Source organism: Egretta garzetta, unplaced genomic scaffold (genome assembly GCF_000687185.1).
Source record: "Egretta garzetta isolate BGI_Z169 unplaced genomic scaffold, ASM68718v1 scaffold68, whole genome shotgun sequence".
Taxonomy (NCBI): domain Eukaryota; kingdom Metazoa; phylum Chordata; class Aves; order Pelecaniformes; family Ardeidae; genus Egretta; species Egretta garzetta.
Window position 1 is genome coordinate 6,627,141 of NW_009260774.1, and position 22,029 is coordinate 6,649,169.

Below are 22,029 nucleotides of genomic sequence, written 5' to 3' on the forward strand. Positions count from 1 at the left end.
TATAATGTAGACATGGTAAGACAGAAGCTCACCGTGTTTCCAAAGGAGTATGGAATGCAAATAAGTGAAATCCTGTGTACTTCATAGCTGCCTCTGTACTGGTAACTTCAATGTGCCGAGGACTATTCTCTAGCATTGATCCAACTGGCTTCTCAGAGTGTGCCCAGGTACTGCCTGAGAGACTACAGCGGCCCAGTCCAGAGCTGTGTAGGAACCATCCTCACAGCTTGAAAATGCCCAGTTTAATTTTTTAGCCTGTGTATCCTCTCACTGTCTTATGTATAAGAAGGGTCAGCAAAATTATGTAAGTCAAGATGCTAAAGAGATAGCATTAAGGAAAATCTGGTGCTGAAGGATTTTAATTTTATTTTTTTGTACCCATCACTAATATTCCAGAAACATTTCTTTATAGAAAATTCAAAATACTAGATGTATGAATGTAAGGTAATGTACAGATGCATGCATACATACAGTTCCATATATATATATATACTTATCTATATGTGTATTTGTGCCCACCTGTTTAATGATAGTTGCTAAGAGGTCTGTTCGCAAATTCCCTCTCAGTGAGAATAGTGTGGCAGCACTGAAGCCTCATTCTGTGCAGTGGATCAGCCTTGTTCCTAGAACAATTAAGTGCTAAAAACATCTGTTTAATGAGAACCTTCCCCCTTCTGGTGCTTGAGATGGTACCTGCTGACATCAGTGAATATTGGATCAGGATACCAAGTAAACTGTCTTTCTGTGGTTTTTTCAGCATGACTATTTTTCTCCCCAAACACTTCTCCACATCCCAAGTTGAAGATCCATTTTTTCTGTTACCAACTCCTTTCTTACTCACTGTACAAAGACAACTAAATTATCAGTTATTCTTCAGAATTAGACCCATGCCTAGCTCCTGAGAGATTTTCAGCTAGTGCACCCTGAAACAAAACTCAGATTTCCATTCTCTTGCATCCACTTCTTTACAATTATTACATATTGTGTAATATCTCTAATATCATTACTATACAATACCATCCTTAGCAGCAATAGGAGATGTCAGTAATACTACAAACTCAATCTTTTACTGATTGTTAGCAAATTTGTATGCTTACTGAGGTTTCATGACACAATTTTGTTCTCAGCATTCTCGCTTTGTTTTCTTTTTGCTTCCCTTTCTTTGGTTTCTCAAATATTCCTGTTGCTTTTGGAATGAAGTAATACTTCATACACAGTACTTCCTCACCTGCTCCCCAACGTATAAGCCCTTTGGATCCAGAAGCTGCTCTGATGAGCTGTTCTACACCCAAGTCCAGTTTAAATGGCCATCAGTGTTATGACTTTTAGAGCTACTTAGTTAGCTATTTCAATGTTTTTTTCAAGATAGCAGTTTCCACTCTTGCATTTGTCTCCTAAGCAAGCCTTCTTTTACTTCAGTGTCTCAAGATTGGGACACAAGAGTGAGCAACCAATATGCCTTCATATCTGAGTCACTTTCTCATTCAAATAATCCATTTTTATAGAACTTGTGACTAAGGAAGCTAAAAACATCCCAAGAAAAACAGTATTCAGTTACAGGAGAAATGTAACCTCTCTGAAACATGCAAGCCACTGTTTTTAACAAAGCAAACATAGAAGGATTTTATATTTGTAGTATTGGGGGTGATTAATTTATCACAGAATCACAGAAGGGCAGGGGTTGGAAGGGACCTCCAGTGATCATCTAGTCCAACCCCCCTGCTAAAGCAGTTTCACCTAGAGCAGGTCGCACAGGACATCATCCAGGCGGGTTTTGAGTATCTCCAAAGAAGGAGACTCCACACCCCCCCTGGGCAGCCTGTTCCAGTGCTCTGCCACCCTCAAAGTAAAGAAGTTCTTCCTCATATTCAACTGAAACCTCTTATGCTTCACTTTGTGCCCATTGCCCCTTGCCCTGTCGCTGGGCACCACTGCAAAGAATCTGGCTCCGTCCTCGTGACATCCACCCTTAAGACACCTGCACGTGTTGATGAGATCCCCTCTCAGTCTTCTCTTCTTCAGGCTAAACAAGCCCAGCTTTCTCAGCCTTTCCTCATAGGGGAGATGCTCCAGTCCCCTAATCATCCTAGTTGCTCTCCTCTGAACTCTTTCTAGGAGTTCCTCACCTTTCTTGAACTGGGGAGCCCAGAACTGGACACAATACTCCAGGTGGGGTCTCACCAGGGCAGAGTGGAGGGGGAGGAGAACCTCCCTCGACCTGCTGGCCACACCCTTCTTAATGCACCCCAGGATACCATTGGTCTTCTTGGCAACAAGGGCACATTGCTGGCTCATGGTCAGCTTGTCGTCTACCAGGACTCCCAGGTCCCTCTCAGCAGAGCTGCTTTCCAGCAGGTCAGCCCCCAGCCTGTACTGGTGCATGGGGTTCGACCTCCCCAGGTACAGCACCCGACACTTGCCCTTGTTGAACTTCATCAGGTTCCCCTCCACCCAGCTCTCCAGCCTGTCCAGGTCCCGCTGAATGGCAGTGCAGCCTTCTGGCATATCAGCTACTCCTCCCAGTTTTGTGTCATCAGCAAACTTTCTGAGGGTACACACTGTCCCCTTGTCCAGGTCATTGATGAATAAGTTGAACAAGACTGGGACAAGTACTGAGCCCTGGGGAACTCCACTAGCTACTGGCCTCCAACTACACTGCCCCACCAATCAGAACCCTCTGAGCCCTGCCATTCAGCCAGTTCCTGATCCACCTCACTGTCCACTCATCCAACCTACACTTCCTGAGCTTCCCTACAAGGATGTCATGGGAGACAGTTTCAAAAGCCTTGCTGAAGTCAAGGTAGACAACATCCACTTCTCTCCCCTCATCTACCCAGGTGGTCACACCATCATAGAAGGCTATCAGATTGGTTAGGCATGATTTGCCTTTGGTGAATCCATGTTGGGTACTCCTGATCACCTGCTTTTCCTCCACATCATTGAACTAATTCTGAGAGGACTGAAAAATACTGAAAATATCATTTATTTTGTCGGTGAAAAGCTTTATTACAATGAATAAAGTATTTGCAAAAAAAATTTCCCCAGTAAAGGAACAACTGAATACAGCACAGGTGTGTTAAAATGTATATCCACATCTCGAATGTCATCTTTGCTTTTGGATACACCTTCATTCTGCAGAGTATAAAAGAATTGAAACACTTCAGCAGCACCAGCTGAAATGCAGCTTGGGTGCAAAGACAAAACAAATCTGACTAGTATTATTATTCTGGATTTAGCCCGTACTGTTCTCTTAATAATGTTCATGATTGGCCTTAGGTGTGTATTTATCCTCTATGAAAGTGATTTCCAGTCAAACTTCAGAATAACAGTTATTTTCTGTAGAATATAGTGCTGCTGTGGAGATTAGAGTCATTTGTCTTGAACTTCACTGAAGAAGCAAGCTTTCTCAAGATTATGTCTATTTATTTCCAAATAGGCTTCACAGACTTGGCTTTCCCCCTGGTGAGCCAAGGGGGAGAGAGGAATCCAGGAAACAGTGCGGAGAAGGAATCTACTTTTATTTGCTATGAATCATTTCTTACAGGACTCTCTTTTCCTCCTTCAACTGTATAGGTAACCTACAGAGATTAGCTTCCCTAGCCCCTGGATCTTTTTGAATACTTTCCAAAAAATGCATTCCCACATTCTGTGTTTACCATGATCAAAACAAAATCATTTTAGAGCCTTCTCAGTGAGAAGCACATATGTGTTTGTTCTAGCAACGTTGGCTTGGGTGTACATTTGTCACATTAGTCTAATTTTAACAAATTCAGTTGCATGAAGAAATGAAAGTGTAAGTTTCTTGGACAGCAAGACATTTATGCAGTAATTACTCTGAGTGGGAGTACTGCTGAGGAAAGTCTGTATTCAGTGATGGTTTCTAGGTGCCCTACATCTTGTAATGTTCACAAACCAGGAAATTGTTTTAACAAGTTCTTAGGCACTCTAAAATGTGAGCTCTAAGCTCACTTTGTTGTGGAAGAATCAGCCATCCAGAAACTCTCTTTAAATTGCCATTCTTTACAGGAATGCGAGATATTGACTTAAGCTTCAGCTTTTATTCAATTTTTAAGACATCATTTGTGTAATAGAACTGCATTTCTAATTTTTTAAGTCTGAACTTGAAGCAGACAATCTTATAAAATTTGCTCTAGAACTCCCACATATGGCCAATGGTTCTTGAGAAGAAAGGGTGCTTTGAAGTATAACCTCAAGAGTATTAAATGAAAGGGAGATCACCAGAGCCTTAAGACTTTGAGCCACCACCTTGAGCTGATTGGCTTAGAAGCATTCCTCAAGGAGGTGCCATGACCTGCAAGTCACTACCATCCCAACCACATATTGGTGCTGTTTGCAATCTGGAGCTCGTGACAGCTTTAAGCCCCATGTCATCGGCACATTGTCAGAAACAGCTGTTTCCACTCTACCACTTCAAAAGGGCTTGATTAAATGTCTTACTGTAACAACATACATAAAGACACACACATCGAATGAGGGGGAAAGAAGAAATGTACCTATAAGCAAAATAAATACAATTTCCACTAGATGGTTTAATCATGATGTGGGGGACTAAACCATTTCTTGACTTGAAGGGTTTATGTAATCAGTTAACACAATATCATATTAAAAAGCAGTTCCTACAAGAGCTTCTTTTACTTTTTTCCCCAATGCTGGAACACAGATTTCATGTCAAAGGCTCCAGGCTTGAAATAAGCTCTACCTTGAGCTGTCTTAACAGTTGAAAGAAGAATCCTGGTGATTTCCAGATAATTGACTGTATTTTTATAGCCACCTTATAGATAACATGCTTTCAGTGCCTTCTTATGGAAAGTGTTCATAATATATGGGGTTTATTCATGGCAAGACTCTAAAAATGAACATACTTCTAATAGTACATATATCTTTAAAAGATAAAGTAGATGTTGGATTTTGTCTTGAAACATATGTGACCAAGATCTGCTTTATTATGTATTTTTTCCTTAGGTGTTTCCATGCCAAATTTCTCTATTTGACTTTCTCCTGAAGGTTCAGCAATTCTCTGATGTAGCTTTCCCAGGCTAAAGTAATTGTGAGGGCGACAGCTTTAATGCATTTTGTCATCTTTGTTAAGGGCGTGTCCTGTTACTGCCAGGGAGAATTTTCACAAAACTTTTAAGAGTTCCTGCTATGTTAGTTCTGCTGCTGATGGCAGTAATGGATGGGTTAACAGTGATTCTAAATGGCCTGCAGCTGATCCTCAATTGACAAAAAACTGGCACTGTTCCATGCTTCACTAGATCAAATGTGCTCCTCACAATGCTCCAGGGATATTGCAGAGCCCTCATCAGTGATGAATCTATTGCTCCTGCAGCTCTTTGGAGCAGGTCTATCTAGTCCCTGTTATCCAAACCCAACTGGAGTGTCTTGCCAACATGCTTCTGGTTTCCAGAGCACAGTACAGATAAAGCTGACGTGGAACTGTCAGGAGGGCTACAAAAATGATCCAAGGGCTGGAGCACCTCTCCTACGAGGACAGGTTGAGAGATTTGGCATTGTTCAGCTTGGAGAAGAGAAGGCTGTGGGGACACCTTATTGCAGCCTTTCAGTACTTAAAGGGGGACAATCTTTTTAGCAGGGCCGGTTGTGAGAGGACAAGGGGTAATGGTTTTAAACTAAAACAGGGTAGACTTAGTCTAGCTAAAAGGAAGAAATTCTTTACAATGAGGGTGGTGAAATACTGGAACAGGTTGCCCAGAGTGGTAGTGGAGGCCCCATCCCTGGAAACATTCAAGGCCAGGTTGATGGGGCTCTGAGCAACCTGATCTGCTTAAAGGGGTTGGGCTAGATGACCTCTAAAGGTCCCTTCCAACCCAAAGCATTCTATGTTATGGTCCTCTAGAGAACATATATGATTTTTACACTGTATATTATTGCCAGCAAAGCATGACACTTTCCAGTTGGGAATCCTTAGTGTGAAATGTTCTTCTGTCTGTTTACTTGTTTATTCAAAGTAATGAACACATTGTTATCTTTTATATATTGGTGCCATAGAATGACCACAGAACTGTATTTTTAGGTAGTTAGCATCCAGCAGATTCACCTGTTCAGTTGTCTTCCATCAGTTGGTGGCCGGTCACAAGCAGTGTCCCCCAGGGCTCAGTTCTAGGGCCAGTCTTGTTTAATATCTTTATCAATGACCTGGATGAGGGGATTGAGTGTGCCCTCAGTAAATTTGCAGATGACACCAAACTGGGTGATAGTGTTGATCTGCTCGAGGGGAGGAGGGTTCTGCAGAAGGACCTGGACAGGCTGGATTGATGAGCTGAGACCAACTGTATGAGGTTCAACAAGGCCAGGTGCCGGGTCCTGCATTTGGGTCACAACAACCCCATGCAGCGCTACAGGCTTGGCAAAGAGTGGCTGGAAAGCTGCCTGGTGGAAAAAGACCTGGAGGTACTGGTTGACAGCCGGATGAATATGAGCCAGCAGTGTGCCCAGGTGGCCAAGAAGGCCAATGGCATCCTGGCTTGTATCAGGAATAGCGTGGCCAGCAGGAGAAGGGAACTGGGGTTGTTGAGTCTGGAGAAGAGGAGGCTGAGGGGAGACCTGATCGCCCTCTACAACTGCCTGAAAGGAGACTGTAGCGAGATGGGGGTCGGCCTCTTCTCCCTGGTATTGGACGATAGAACAAGGGGGAATGGTCTGAAGTTGGCCAGGGCAGGTTTAGGTTAGACATTAAGAAAAACTTCTTCACAGAAAGGGTTGTCAGGCTCTTGAATGGGCTGCCCAGGGAGGTGGTCGAGTCCCCATCCCTGGAAGTATTTAAAAGAAGGACAGATGAGGTGCTTAGGGACATGGTTTAGTGGTGGGATGTCAGGGTTAGGTTAAAGGTTGGACTTGATGATCTTAAAAGTCTTTTCCAACCAAAGCGATTCTATGATCACTTGTGCCTGCCTTTACAGAAAATACGAAAGTGGGCCTTGTGGGGCAAGTGGAGTTTCTGCTGGTTGCCTGCCGGCCCTCCCAGCTGCTCCCAGCTTCTCCTGCCCTATGTCAGAGCTGCACAACTTCCCAATACCAGCATCAGCTGCTGCTAAGCTTCGCATTGTTTAAAGCTTCCTCTCAAATGTGCCAAACTTTCCGCCTCAAGTATATGAATGGCTGTGGATTCCTTCCAGCCCAGCAGCACACTTGGCCTCCTGAGAAAGCCTTCTTTCTTTTCTCCTGGTGAAGGTGTGAGGAATAAGAAAATTTCCCAGGACCTAATTCTTCTTCTGTTCCTGCTCTGTTGCTTCCTAAAGACTGAACCAATTGTTATAGGGCATGCAGCACTTCTAGAGACTAAGAAGGGTACTTGTGGCTTCCTAATGAGAAGATAGGCATGACTGATGTGAACTGTATTTCCAGATGGCATACGTTTAATAGTTTGACTTCAGACAGATACAGGGGTGTGAGGCTTAGTCATGGATCGGCTCCATGGGTGAGGAGATAGTGGAACACCCTGAGAGAAAAGATGATGCCACTGTCTGATCTCAAAAAGTATGAGAGCACACTTTCTTGGTCACTGTAAATTGGGTAGACTTTCCCTGTTGACAGGCAATAAAAGACTGAGATTTGATATCAGAATAGCTGTGACATTTTTCAGCCTGCCTAGCAGAAGGCTGACCTAGCCTAAAGGTTCTGCAGAATGGAGAAATTAAAGAGAATTAATATTTAATGGAATGCAAGTTGCCCTTCATCTAGAGTTTGCACAGAAATAGCAACACCTCTCCATGTAAAGAGTTTATCTGTGCATGGACTCCCTCTGCCCCTCCTGAGCTGGAAAGCCTTATAAATCTAATTTGTGCCCCCAGGTCAATTTTCTTTTGTTGTTGCTGTTGCTTCACCCCTTCTAGGTCCTTATACTCAAGTCATCCTTCTTGACTGGTTCTAAGTGTGAGGCAGATATGTTACCTCTGTCCAGCTATTTGGTGAAAACTGTGTTTATTTGTTTGAACAAGAACTTATCTTTCTATATTTGCAATTACATTTGTTCATGGTACTCCTAAATACTTTAATGACACATTTAGTTTTTTTGCTGTGCACACTTGTCAGCTTCAAGACAGGTTTGTGTACAGGCTGTTGTTCTGAATCTTAAAATGCCCACTTCAGCATAAGGGCCTTCCACCTTAAAAAAAACAACAGACAACATAAACAAAAAACCCCACATAGCATTTCCTGTCTCTATGATCTCCATCAGGGGACAAAGAAAGAACACAGGCTATTGGAATGGGGATATTTACCTGTAATACTGAAGCACAATATCAGGATGAGTTGCATAATTTGAAAAGCAATTTACTCAGCTGTGGAAAACACTGCATTTCCTTTGGGAAATACATGAGAATATTTTATAGCCTTACCCCAGAAAACTCCATGTGTGTTTTCTCATGCATTGTAGCAGCTCTGTGAAAGCAAATATTGAACATGCTTTTGGGCAACTACAGAATACTTAAATCTGATTCTCGATATTGTGATCCATCTTCGTGTAAGATGCATGGGAGAAAGACAGAAATCATGTCATTACAGTTCTCAGCTTCAGTTTTGTGAGTTAGATTACAGGGAGTTCATTCGTACTCTTCTGATTATGCAAGCAGTTAAATATGCAAATATCTGAGATCAGTTGGCTCACTCAGTGTAATTTGTGAGCTTTGGAATTGAATTCAAACACCTTTAAGTTGCTGTTTATTTCCTATCTAGAATAATTTGTCATACACTGATATCCTAATCAATACATGAGTATTTCGTTTCTTCTGCTTACATAGATATTGCATTGCAGTAACACCATAGACATAGACTTGTTTAGAGTTGCTTCTCTTTCTCCTGCACGTGAGAGGTAAATTGGGCTCTGTAGTTCCTGATTTCTTCAAGTGAAATTATGCAAGCAACTATGAACTCTTCTTAATGTACAGTTTTTTTAAACAGTAAGCTGCATACCCAGAAATACTCTGCAAAGTAAGCCAGAAACTTGTTGTCATGGTAATTTGTAGTGCTTTTTGTTTCATTTTTAGCTATGAAAATGTTTACAATTTTCCTATAAGTATTAATCCTTCTATAGTCTAATTATTAGCATAATGTGTTTTCTGAGTCATTTATCTTCGTGAACTGTAAAATGTATATACATGCTTTTTTTTAACTCCTCTGTTATAACTTAATTAACCTTTAGATCTTCATTGAATCATCAATTACTTTTACCAAGAACTGTTGAAACAGTGATTTTATGCTTAACATATGTGGAGGAGTGGCTGAGTGAGAATGGGCACGCCTTAGTCCCATTCAACAACCCCTGCTCTTAAGCGGATGTGGGCGGAACTATGACCGGAAGAGAAGGAGAAGCCCCTCCGCATGGACAGGTGATCTGTCCCAATCACGGTAGCGATGGAGGAGTGTGTATAGTGGCATTCTACCAACCCCAGTGTGACATGTGTGTATGTTATTGTTTTCTGCCTATATATGCTTTTGTTAGCTGCGCAATAAAGGAGAGCGACCATACTCATATTGAGACTCCATCGTTACTCTGAGCCGACTTCCCATTCCGACAAACATACATACATAAAAACTCTCTGATAATTCATGTGCTTAGAACTTAGGTCACATTCACTTAGAACATAGGTCATATAAGGTTTTCAGTATGTCTGGTGGCAATCCCTTGTGCTGCTTGGACCTGCTAATAAAGTCTTTTCTTCACAAAAAAAATACCCCAGAATATTTTGTTTTATGCACCCATTTTCCATTCTAGGCTCTGTTGCCCACTGTGTTCAAAATGTTTATGTGACTAAATCTCCAAAAGGTAAAAGACCATGTTTTCTCAAAAATCATGCGTGTTTATTACTAGTTCAGTGATGTTTCCTAAGAAGATTGTCAGCCAAGTATTAAGGTGTAGGTTCTGTTTTCTCTCCAGGCACCTACCTAGATACAGAAGACTGTTCTTCCCATTCCATCAGATGACTGTAATTCTCAATGGATAGGTCATAAATTCTCCAAAGAGAAGAAATTCTCATACCAAATAATACTTGAACTATTTTGTTTTCAAGACCTTGATTCAGAAATTTTGTAGGACTGCACCTTAGTTAACTTGAATGGATATCTCAGTGTTGTCATATTTCTTTTTCTGTTTTTTATATGTATTTTCATTATGCAAATCTGAAGTCTTGATCTGGTATATAGATATGTTTTGGGATGATGGGAGGCAGTAGTTTGCAAAGATACGGTCTCTTTGCTGAAATTGTAGAAGTGAAGATCATGTATCGTGGATAGACCTACACACTTGATTGTGATTGACAGTCTGATAGTAATATGGCAGGGGGTACTATGCTGCCCACATCAGTTCCTGGAGAGAGCAAGATTGGCTTTGCCTTGTAAATGTAGCCCTCAGTGTCAATCAAAAATAAAGTGCCATGAAATATAGAACTCACAGCAGTAGATTAGCCGTTTCAGAAATTAAACCATCTGTTTGAACTCAATTAAAAGAGAATCCAGCAAGGTTTTTCCTAATAGAGTATTCTAGTGCTGATTCTGGAAACAATGCAATGAATTTATTATGCAATTAGAACTGATAAGGAAGCGTTTTTAATGCTCATTAAATAAAACCAACAACAGCACATTCTCAGTAGGATGTTTTGCAATAACTAACTTCCTAATTTTCTTTCCAATCTATAGTTCTGATGCATTTCTCATTCTAAGAATGGTTTTTAGTTGTGGGTTGGCATATCCTATTAGATTTTTTTTCTCCCCCACAAGTTCTGGAGAACTTGTATTTTTGTTTCACAGGGTGGTTTTGATGAAACTAGTATTCTCCCCCACCCTCCCACATCTCCGGGTGTATCTAGGTGTTTGTATAGAAGGAAAATGCCCTACAATAAGGCTGGGTTTGGTCTGAGATCTAGGAAGGGATGGGTGGCAGAAGTCTGTCTGAAGTAATTTTCTTGGAATTTGCCTTTAAGAGTAACTCCAGTACCAGTTTGAATGTATTTTTCCCTGGGAAGGTTACAGTCCAGCAATCAGACGTCTGCTATGAGAAGATGCAGTGAGGAGGGAATGGATAGCTTTTTGTTTCCCTCAAAGAACAGTCCCTTTTTGTCGAGGCATTCTGAACCACTGTATATTGGTCAGCTCTGCATATTGCATGTACATTATACTATTTAGCATCGTTAGTTTTACTGGAGAGCAAATACACATTCAGGTGTACCTACCCTTTTGAAACGTGTCTTCCATACAACGAACAGCTCTGTACTAAGCTGAGGCAGTTTTACTAATTCTTCAGGTGCTCCAGTAAAGATTGTCTTCCTGTAACAGTAAGTAACTTTAATCTGACATTATGGTTTGTAACAGTGCCAGTTGCCTCAGCATCTGGCTGCCTCAAACTCACTGAAAACAATTACAGCATGAAAGAAAATAGAAAACTCTTCCAGTATAACAACAACAGTAAAAATGAGAATCCACAATAAACCCCTAAATTAAATTCCATATGAGGGTTTGCTGTATGTCGCTTAGATTCCGTGGGGTAAATGATTGATCTATTTATGGTGGAGTTATTTGCTGGAGTTTTATTGTAACTCAGTAGTTCTGCTTCATTTCTTCAGTTTCTTACTGCATTTAAATACACTTTAAATTATCAGACTTTTTATCATTTTTGAAAGATCAATACATGATCCTTCATTAATTCTGTTTGAAAAATTGTGTGCTGATAGCTACATTGATGGAGTTTTTTGCTGAGCAGTTCACAAATTGGATGTTTTACCCATAACAGAGGAAGAAAATGCTTTCTGAAGAGAGATTGTGGAAATTGCACAGGAGGCAAACGTTTTGATCCGTGGGGAAAAATGAGCTTTAACAAAAAGACGGCTGGTAGGTAGGACCCAAAGTTAATTTCTGTAGGAACCTGTGGTATTCATATAGAATGGGTGGTATGAGTAGTGAGAAGGCAAATTAACCTGAGCCATTGACTGCAGAACTGCACAGCGATTCTAGTGGCCCTGGATTATAGCTTGCTCCAGTCATGGAAGGCTTTTTCTGGGGCAGTTTGGGGCAAGCATCTGCTGTCACTGTGCAATTTTTTGACACTGAATTTCAGAGGCAGGAATTGAACTTTCATTTCTTAGTGCTAGTTCTGCAAATATCAGTTGTCCCCTTGTGCCTTTAGAAATAAATAATTAAAACTTTTTAAAAAGGAAAATATTATTCAGTCTTGTGCTGCTTCCTGTGTCCATTTCTTAAAAAATATAGTTTGAAGAATACAGAAAGCTTCTGTTCAATAAACAGCAGTTATTGACATACGCGGCATCAAGTGCAACCTTTCAGAGTAGGATGTGTAGATTTGCTACTGAATGCATCTTGCTCTTATTGATATTAACATGTAAACATATGCGGTAAATAAGGCCTGCCCTAGCAGAAAGTAGTTTTATTTTTTTACAAGTCACAACCTTGTAAAAGCCTAGCGCGCAATTAGTGCCCAGTGGTCTTACTATTAGCAATCAAAAGACCAAGTTTTAGAAACTACAGCCTTAAAATCTTTAAGCTGCAAGAATCAAAATTAAATCCTTGCGCTTAGCCTGAAAGTTAATACTTTTAATACGTACTGTAGATTTAATGGCTAAATGCTATATAGGGAACACCTGCAGGTTACTGGCTGCCAAGAAGTAAGGCATGAATTCTTATGAATTACACGCAGCACTGTAATTCAGCCTTTTGCAAAGGACCGATAGTATGTGCCTCTTTTCTCAGCTGCTCTCATAATCCTGTGGGTAAAACTGAAGTCAATACAGTGTGGCCATAACCTTTCTGCACAATGCAACAGGCATGGAAGTGATAGGAGCCAGATGAAAAAGGACAAAGGGGAAGAAAAAAAAAGATTGATAGGCGAATACTTTAAGGTTTTCCCTGCAGAAATTTCAGGAAAGAAAATGTTTATGAACAGGATTTTTTCAAGCATTTTCAGTTGCATCTACTGTCTAATGAAAATGTAGTTCCTTGAACAATACTTCATCTAAGGAGTTTTGTTATTTATTTACAAAATTATGGAGTTTTTATTTGCAAAATTGCCTCAGTAACATTTCCACATGCTGAAATTGCATTTTTGCACCAATTTGAAAATGCCTTCAGACACTATTAATAAACCGTGTTGTTACGGAAATCATATCATTTCATGTGATAGACATCAATTGTACTTACCTGCCAATGAAATTATTACCAATAGAGGAATAATTCTGTTGTCTAGGGCAAGTTAGCCAAAAGAAAGTGTGCCTATGGAGGAGTGGAATGAAGGCTAAAATTCATCCTGAAGCCTCCTACAATGCTGAATGATCTCCTAGTCTTTTTTCCTGTTTCCGTTTCTAACATCATGCTTTTTCTGTGGGTTGTTTTCATAGTGACTGTGCATGATACAAGCCTTGAACAAATTAGCAAGATTCTCATTCTGTGTGCTCAGAGCAAGTATGTCAAGCTGCATAACGGTTTACACAATGTGCCTGAAAACTATGCCTTACAACTGCAAAAACCTGAATAGTTTTGGAAAACATACAGCAATATCAATATTAATCTAGTTCTCAAGCGTTTAATTCAGCTGACCACACTTGTCAGCCAGAAGTGCAAAGCCTTGTTTGACACTTAACATTCATTTGAACAAGTTGAGTTAAAACACTGTAAATCTTGTGATTTTGAGATTTCCTTCATTAGATCTTAGCTAACTTTTCAAGGCCAAAAGTGAAAACTTTTTCCTTCTGAAATTTCAGTAGTTGGCTACTCTACTAAAGAATGGAAGCTCTAATGCACTACTTCATATGCCTGTGACGAGCATCTTGAAAAACTATGCAGCCTTCCCTGCATGCTGATGGATTTAATCAGTGTCTGGGCAAAAATAGATGGAGATGCATTCATTCACAGCGTCATTTTTTTTTTTCCCAGTGACATTTTATTTGATTAACAAAACCTTTTTTTTAGTGCTAGTAGTATGTACTGTGAGTATAATTTTGATCATCATCTCAGATGATCTGTAGATCAGAGTTTTCTGTGAAGGTTAGCCAGTTTTGATTGTGTTAATATGGACAGCTATTCTAATCAGCCCTGCATGTGTGCTAGTGGGGGACCTAGAGGATATTAATTTTTCTGTTAACGCTTTACATTTCTTTTAAATTAAAAGTGGCGTTTATCTTCAGGCAGTAACACAAAGCCATTTATTTTTCTGGTTTCCAAGATTTAGAAAGAAAGTGCATGAAGAAATACATTTACTAACAGATTCAATTTCATTGTAAAAAACCCTTACTTCTTCTTAATAGGACAATATTCTGTTACTGAAAGATTTTGAGCAATTTCTATTATTCAGTATGGTAGTACAGACGACATTTCTATTCAGCAAGTTTCCCACTTGCTGGGAGTACACGCTTCCTAATTAGCATGCAGTGTACTTGTGTTAGGTAAGGTAAAGAAGTTGTTAAATGTTTTATACCATAATTGTTGCTATGTATTAAAATTATTAAATTGCAGACATCACAGCACAGTTGGGTTTCTATAAAGAAAAATTAAGTCATTTGAAGATTTTTAAAACGAAATCCTAAAGTGCTAGGAAAATTGGATAAGATTATCATATCCTATACTGTTGACAATATTTGAGCTGGAAAGCTAAGAAGTTTAATTAGAAACACTTTGAGTCCTGGAAAATGTTTATTTTGGTTTTAATATAACCATAATACTAAATACTCATAACGTATGTTCCTGTTTAGGTTTTATTATGGTAATAGAAGTATGTTATCTAAAAATGTCCATCACAGTTTCTATATAAACTGAGAGTGATTACTAGGAAGTTTTTTAAGCATAAATCAAAGCAATTGATGCATGGCCATTGGGGAAAAAATCTAGATACACAGAAATTACAAATGTAAGTACATTTTTGTGGGACTTTTTCAGCTGTTGTTATGAACTGCAGCCTTTACCAGTTGTAACACATGCTTTTGTTTTCTTCCTGATATATAAAACTATACTCTGAATTTGTATAAAGGCCAATGGTAGATAGCTTTTGAGCAGCAAGATGTAACATATATTTACACATGCTTGTTTGGTTTTGGATAGCTATGTTTTTAAAACTCTGAGCAGTCTCTGAAGGTTAAGATGAAAAAAGATGTTGAGGAAAAAAAAAATCTCTACTGGCTGGAGAACATTGATGCTACCATGTCCCCTATTGATGTGATAATTTGAGAAATAAAGTAGACTGCTTGATGCTTCCTTCCCATGCCAAGTCTAGAACTCTTCCCTGACTCACAGCTGTGGGTTTCCTTAATGATACTGATGTCTAAATCTACAAGCAAACTGAGTAATTTCACAGTATGCTTGTAGATGAAAACTCCCACATCTGCCACCCATAAATATAAAAAGAAAGGTAAAGACCCCTTCCTTCACTTCTAATTTGTCGTTTTAAGTGTACATATCCTGTACTTTGCAATTCTAAACAGGATAGTCTCCAGTGTTTGAAAGCACACAAGATTAGATGCATACAAACAATTTCCATGTATATTCTCCTTTTTGCCAGGCAGCTTAAAATGTCATTTGCTTTGAATGTCCAGATAAGAGTGTCCAAATGTAAAATAATTAAAAAATTATTTTAAAAAAATTACATGACCTAACATTTATGTAGCATCATCAGTTATTAATGTGACCAGGTATTAACTTGTACTGTTCTTCGGCCTTATTAACTTGATATATTATCCTTACATGAGACTATTACATAAACAGTATTCAGCAGAAACTATCTATTTTTCCTGTCTACCTTATTTTTTGTGTGTTTTTCTTTTTTGATGTACTTTTTTTTTTCTGGATGTTGTACATCTTCCCCGGAGGTTAATAATTCGTTGCTTTTGTGAACAAAATATGAATAGAGCACTAGATGCAGGCTCTCTCTGTTTAATGACATACTAGTAAATAATAACTAAGGTTGTTCTCTATCAGTGTTAACAACGGAATACTCTTAGAGATGATGACTGAATCCAAAGATCCAGTCCCCTCTGGAGCCTAGGCTTGTTGTTAGTTAGATTTATATAGCTATGTATTTTAGTCAGTCTTAAGGTAATTAGATTGGGATGCAGGCTCCCTTTGCAGCAGAGACGTTTAGGTTCGTTGTTGACTAATACAACCGTGGAAACTGTGCTTTTTGCAATGTTTATTCAAATAGTACTTCCAGGGAGAATGCTTTTCTCTCCATTTCCCCTCTTCACTATTTAAGCTGAAAGCTATTGTTGACACAAGAACATACTTACAGAAATTGTTCATGAGCAGACTTGCAATTTAAATAATGTGCTTAACTGTCATAGAGGAAAAGTTGCAGAGTATTCTTCCATTTTAAGAGTTTGCAAAGATGCTGATTTTTTTTGTTTTCCAGCAGAACTGAATGCTTTGCTGTCTGGGCTGATGACGCAGGAAATCCCTCTCAGCTCTGAATTTTATGCTTTTTTATTCCCTCTGATCCATAGTATTTTTCCATACATCCTGTCATCTTGTTCCAGAATGCTTTTTGCACCAAGTTTTCTGTTCCTAGACAATTTACTCTTGTCATCTTAGCCAACTTACTGGAGATCAGTGTCTTAGTTGTGATTCATGGGCTGTTTGGAATAAAGTACCAGACATAGCATATGCAAACTGCAGTTCTTAAGAAGCCTCATAGCATAGAGAACCAGGTAGAAACATGAGTCTCTGGAAGGAATAACTGGCACTTGTCTTACCTGGCAACACTAGGTCGCTCCTATAAAAAGGTCTACTTCCAAGTGTCACTGCTGAATTTACAGTGTTGTCAATGTATTGCATTGGAGAGTAAGATCCAGTTGGTAGCAACCATCTCGCTGCATGTGCCTCCCCTGCCTCTCCTTCTACCTTCTCTGCCCACATCCATGCTTTAAAGTAGTATGCTTACAACTTGGGGCAGCTCCTAGGTCATGGTTTTACTCAAAAGTTGTGAGGTCTGTCAAAAGCAAGTGCCACCCCTGAAATTATTCTGTTGTCCACAGTGTCCACAGTTATCTTTAGCAATAAAAAAGGAGCTGTTGACATTTTGATTGCTTCAGAAAATATTATGCTGTGCTACAGCAATAACACCAGTAATAAAAGTTCAAGTGAAAATCCTTGCCATCACTGTAGGAGGATAAAAAAGGTATGACAGTGCATTATTGCATGGTCACTGATAAGATGAAGCAGTCCGCCATGCTTTGTTCTCACGCTTAGTGAGCCATTCTACACCTAATACTCTGCTGCTTCACTACTCAGTCATTGTACCCCCTATGTATCTTCAGTTATCAAAGAGAAATATCTGAATTCTTCACCCATATTTAACTAGAAGTGCTGGGGTGAAATATTCACATGTGAATGGCATTTTGTGTCCTTGTAAGTATGGACTTTACTCAACAGGAACGCTTAAAAGAACAAGTGTCCCTAATTGCACTGCTTTAAGACAAAATACTTAGCCTCTGTATTTCTGATGGGTTGCCCATGCTGATTACAGTATTCATTAAACAGTCCCGGGGTTGTTTTGAAACATTTACAGGATCATACACTGCAGTAATTCATTAAGAGCAAGACAAATATTGGCAACATCTTTTCAGTGACCTTTTAAAATAGCTAAGTGAGAAGTACCTTGCACTTGTGATTCTAGTGGAGTAAAAATTGGCATAATTTTCCTTATAAGTACCCCAGCAGCAACAAAATGCACTTTCATCTCAGAATCTGCTGCGCTGGCCTCTGTGGTGTGGAGCAGAGAAGGTCACTTGTAAGCAGAGCTGTGGGGAAAACAATTTCAGGTTTCATTGCTTGTGTTTGGGCTGTTGTTTGTTCATACTTGTCTGCCATGCAAGAGCTGTTTTTGAGCTGGGTTTAAGTGTTTGTGTATTTGTTTCTGTCTCCGTAACTTCTCAGGCATATATAGGAGTAAATTTGTCGTCTTCTGTTTGGGACTCTTCTGATATGGCATTTGCTATACACGGAGATAGAGATGATGAACAAGGAATCAGTTCATCTTCTGTGTCATTAAGATTCGTTCTGTTTGTGGGTCCAATACTGTACTTGGTTACATTACTGTAATCCTGAAATACTAATCAGAATGCTTTTGAATTATTGGGAGATTCCATAGTTCTCTAACTTTAGAGAGGACTTCAATTTACGTTAAGATTTTTCCATGCCCAAAGGCTCTCCTTCCATTTTGGTTGTCTAGAGAAAGTTTGAAAGAATTGTCATCAATGTAAGCCAGAAACACCTCAGGCAACTAAATGCATGCCTTTTGCTATTTTGTTATTCATTAACTGCTCTGATATTCCTCTCCTTTCCTCCCCATGAGCTCCTCCCCACCCCTCAAAAAAACCACTAAGGAAACAAGCTCACCATGATAAAAATGCTAATAAAGAGAATAATTCCCAATAGACCATAAAAGACAGCATTTATAACCCTGATAGAAATGCCAGTCAGCTTTTTTTGATGTAAAGCATCTGTCTCCAAAAGGAAATGAAGGCAGGCCTGTTTCTCCTTTCAAGTCTCTGAAGTAGTAGGTGGTGTCATTTGTTATACAGTGCTACAAGTCCCATGTTATTGCACTGGTAGCTGCCGAATGCCTTTGTTAACGCACTGAAAAGTTTTATCAGCTGTCTTTAATAAAAGACAATATATGTGAAGAAAAACTATAGCGAATGTCTCTTGCTCTCTTGTCCTCAGAGCATCATTTATAGCTGTCAGAGAGTGATGGCACTGATGTATAATCTTGCAGTCACCCAAAATTCTTGCAACTGTTACAATAAACCATAGACACTGGGGTGGCTGATACCCTAGAAAATTAGGGACCAGTCTTCCCAAAATCCTGTGCACTTCCTCTTTTCGAACATGGAGGGGCTGGAATGAACTTTCAGCACTACCTGAAATGAGTTACCAGTTCACATTTTCCATGGATACATTTGTTTAGAACATTAATGGCCTAAAATTTGTTGGGTCTCCAGGAAATCAGCAGTTACGTGTAGGAGTTGGAAAATTTCAAGTTCAGTTAACAGGCATGCAGTTTGTTCTTCTTCTAGATGTTTCTATTGCTTGCTGTAGTGAAATGATAGATCAAATTAAAGACATGATGGCAGAAGGGTTTTCTTAGCTAAGCATATAGTCTTATGTACATGACGTTCTTTAGAGTACTTGATTAGTACCATGCACATTCCATATTTTCAGGGGGGTGTGAAGGAAATGGAGAGGAATTCTGGAAACCATATGAGACAACTGTGTTACTTCCCACACAATAAGTTTGTGGATGCTGTAGAATTAGCCCTGAGCACATCTTAACACGTGTCTGTCTTAGTACAAGTTTTTCTAGGTTTAAGGATTTTTAATCCTTATCCATTGTAAGCTTTGTCTAGATGCAAACATATGCACATAGTTACATTTCAACTGAAAAGACAGTTCTGTGTCAATAACTGCTCTTGAAAAAAAGCTGTTTAGTTCATAAACTCTAATTAGACAAATAAGGATCACACAATTAGTGGGAAAGGTCCATCCTACTCATGATTTGAGAAAATTATCTCAATCTTAAATGTAAAAATAAATTAATAAATAAAATATGTGGATATTTAGACTTAGACAGCTATCCATATACAGTGGAGCTGTTTTCCAATCATTCTTCACTTGAATAATTTCAATTACACCCCAGAACATCTGTAATTGAGGAGTGTATTATTCCATTATAAAATAGTATGCAAGACTGGCACTGCAAAGGTGCAACTATGATAATGTGATTGCCAATATGTGTTGTCCATAGCAAAGACTACATTCTAGGGGCTTAGTTTTCCATCTCTGTACAGAATATGACTAAAGAGGAAATTCTGGAGGGTATTTAACTGGGAATACTTTATAAAATCCAGCTGTTTTCGTTTGGTTTGTTTTGCTTTTTAGTAGAATGAAATAACTGACATAGGGGTGGTGGAAATAATCTGTCAGGATAAAGCAAGAAAAATTAAATCTAAAATAACATCTTCAGATTCCACTGCATTAGCATTATGATGTTTACAATGGGGGGGGTGAACTCATTTTGTTTTGCTTAATTTTGAAACTCTGGAAGCCAGTTGTTCTGACAGTGTGTCACAGCTGTTTCTGAGTTTTTTTGTGATACACATGTTAATAGGTGAAAAGAGGCAGGAAGAAAGCTGAAAAAAAAATAGGAAAAATTCGAAGGATATAAAACTGGAGAATTTTATGAACAACATTTCCACCACAAAATGTAGGGTTTGGACACAAGAATTATGAAGCTTTATTCAGAAGGTTGAGTTTAACTTGCTAGTAGAGACATTTGGAACATAGGTGAGCCTTCCTCATCCTAATGACTTCCTATTGTCACATCAATCTGGGAGACCAACTCTCGTGCATATTTTATTGGCCTTCTACCTACCATGTTTTCCTGAAGTTGTTGTCACTGAAGGGCTTCTAAGGCATACCAAAACACCCACCCAGTAGTCTGAAGTTTCCATGTGGCTTCACAATTTGAGTATTGCACTTTGATCAGAACACTGATGAGTGGTGTCTTGAAACACTTATCCTCTGAGGCAAAACTATGTGACTTTGAAAATTAGTGTTCCTGGAGCTCATTGGAAATGATAGTGACCTGAGGGGGAGAACCATAGTGAACTCTGTAGTATTTTTTCCCCCTTTTCTTTGAAATGCAAGGTACTGGTTTGGCAAATTCCTTCACTGTGCTCTCACTAGCATCTGAATACCTTAGGTACTTGCAAAAAGGTAGGTTAGACTGTTCTCTTCAGCTTCATAAATCTGCTTTTTCTGCCCTTGTAATATTTGTTAAGTCCAGTAACCAGGCATGTTTAATTATTATGAATGACCTATTAATCATAGTGGAATAAGCTAAAGAAAAAAATAAACCAAAACACCCCCCATTTTGTCTTAGCTGAAGATGGAAGAACTGTTAGCAATGTAAGAAGCTTTTTAATGGATTTGTTATGAAATTTTCACATCTTTGTTATTAAAATAGAATGTGTTTCCACCATTGTTAATTTTATTCAGTTGTTCATTAAGAAATAATTGCCACAGCCTGAATCTAAATGGATATCCTAGGATCCCTGAACATCCTTAGAATCTGAGAACAGATTGTATTTTCTATTATTATAATGAAGAAAAAAAGGGATGAGTTCCAATGTGTTAACTATTCCAAACAATTATAAACTCTTTATTGGCAATGGGTTGAATTAAAATTAAATTCCTGTCTTTAATCCACTATTGGATTACTTTAATTTTCTCTTGGAAACTGTGCTATGCCAACATTACCACATGTAAAGCTTTGTGAGTTCTGTGTTTTCTCATTAAAGAGAGAAGTCTATGTCTGTAGACAACAGAGCTTGCCCTGTTTAAAGCACAAAGTATACAGCAGCTGTTCAGAAACTTTTTCTTGTTATCTCTATTTGCTTAAATTGCTAAATTGCTTCCATGAAAGATCTGTGACCATAAGGGAATAATTTCTTTAAGTGGAAGAAGATTGTCTGAGGAGAAAAACTGAAAATATTCCTAATATTTGTCCTTCTCCCCCCCCCCCCCCCCCCCTCTCTTTTGGAGCCATTCTCCATCTGAATGGTAAACTGAAAGAGGCTGAAGAAAACTACCTCCTTGCTCTTCAACTTAAACCTGATGATGTCATCACTCAGTCCAATCTTCGCAAATTGTGGAATATCATGGAGAAACAAGGTTTGAAGACATCCAAAACATGATGATGAAAATTCTGAACTTTTTTTTCGTAAATTTATTAAAACCACAAACTAGAACTTCCGCACAGTTGTCCAACCAGAGAACTCATCGGACTTGACTCCAAGGATCAGAAGTCTTAATTGCTGCTAGGGGAAGCTATTCTGCTTTTTTGGCGTAAGTTGTTTTGCTAGATAAATAGAAGAAGGGAGACTTTGAGATATTCATGAAGGACTTGTTACCCCATAAAAATATTTAGAACCATAGCACTTGAGAGAAGGTGTTTTGGCATATTTGATAAATAACTACAAATCCCATATTGCTCACTTT

General features: G+C 39.0%; 1 protein-coding gene across 1 annotated transcript in view; it reads left to right on the plus strand.

Annotated features, from left to right (window-relative positions):
* TMTC2 (transmembrane O-mannosyltransferase targeting cadherins 2) overlaps positions 1-21,725 on the plus strand; it is a 246,136-nt gene extending 224,411 nt beyond the window's left edge. The window contains exon 14 of the mRNA XM_009646330.1: positions 21,566-21,725. Coding sequence (XP_009644625.1) covers positions 21,566-21,725 — 160 coding nt within the window. The remainder of the gene's footprint in view (positions 1-21,565) is intronic.
* Positions 21,726-22,029: the final 304 nt, after the last annotated feature.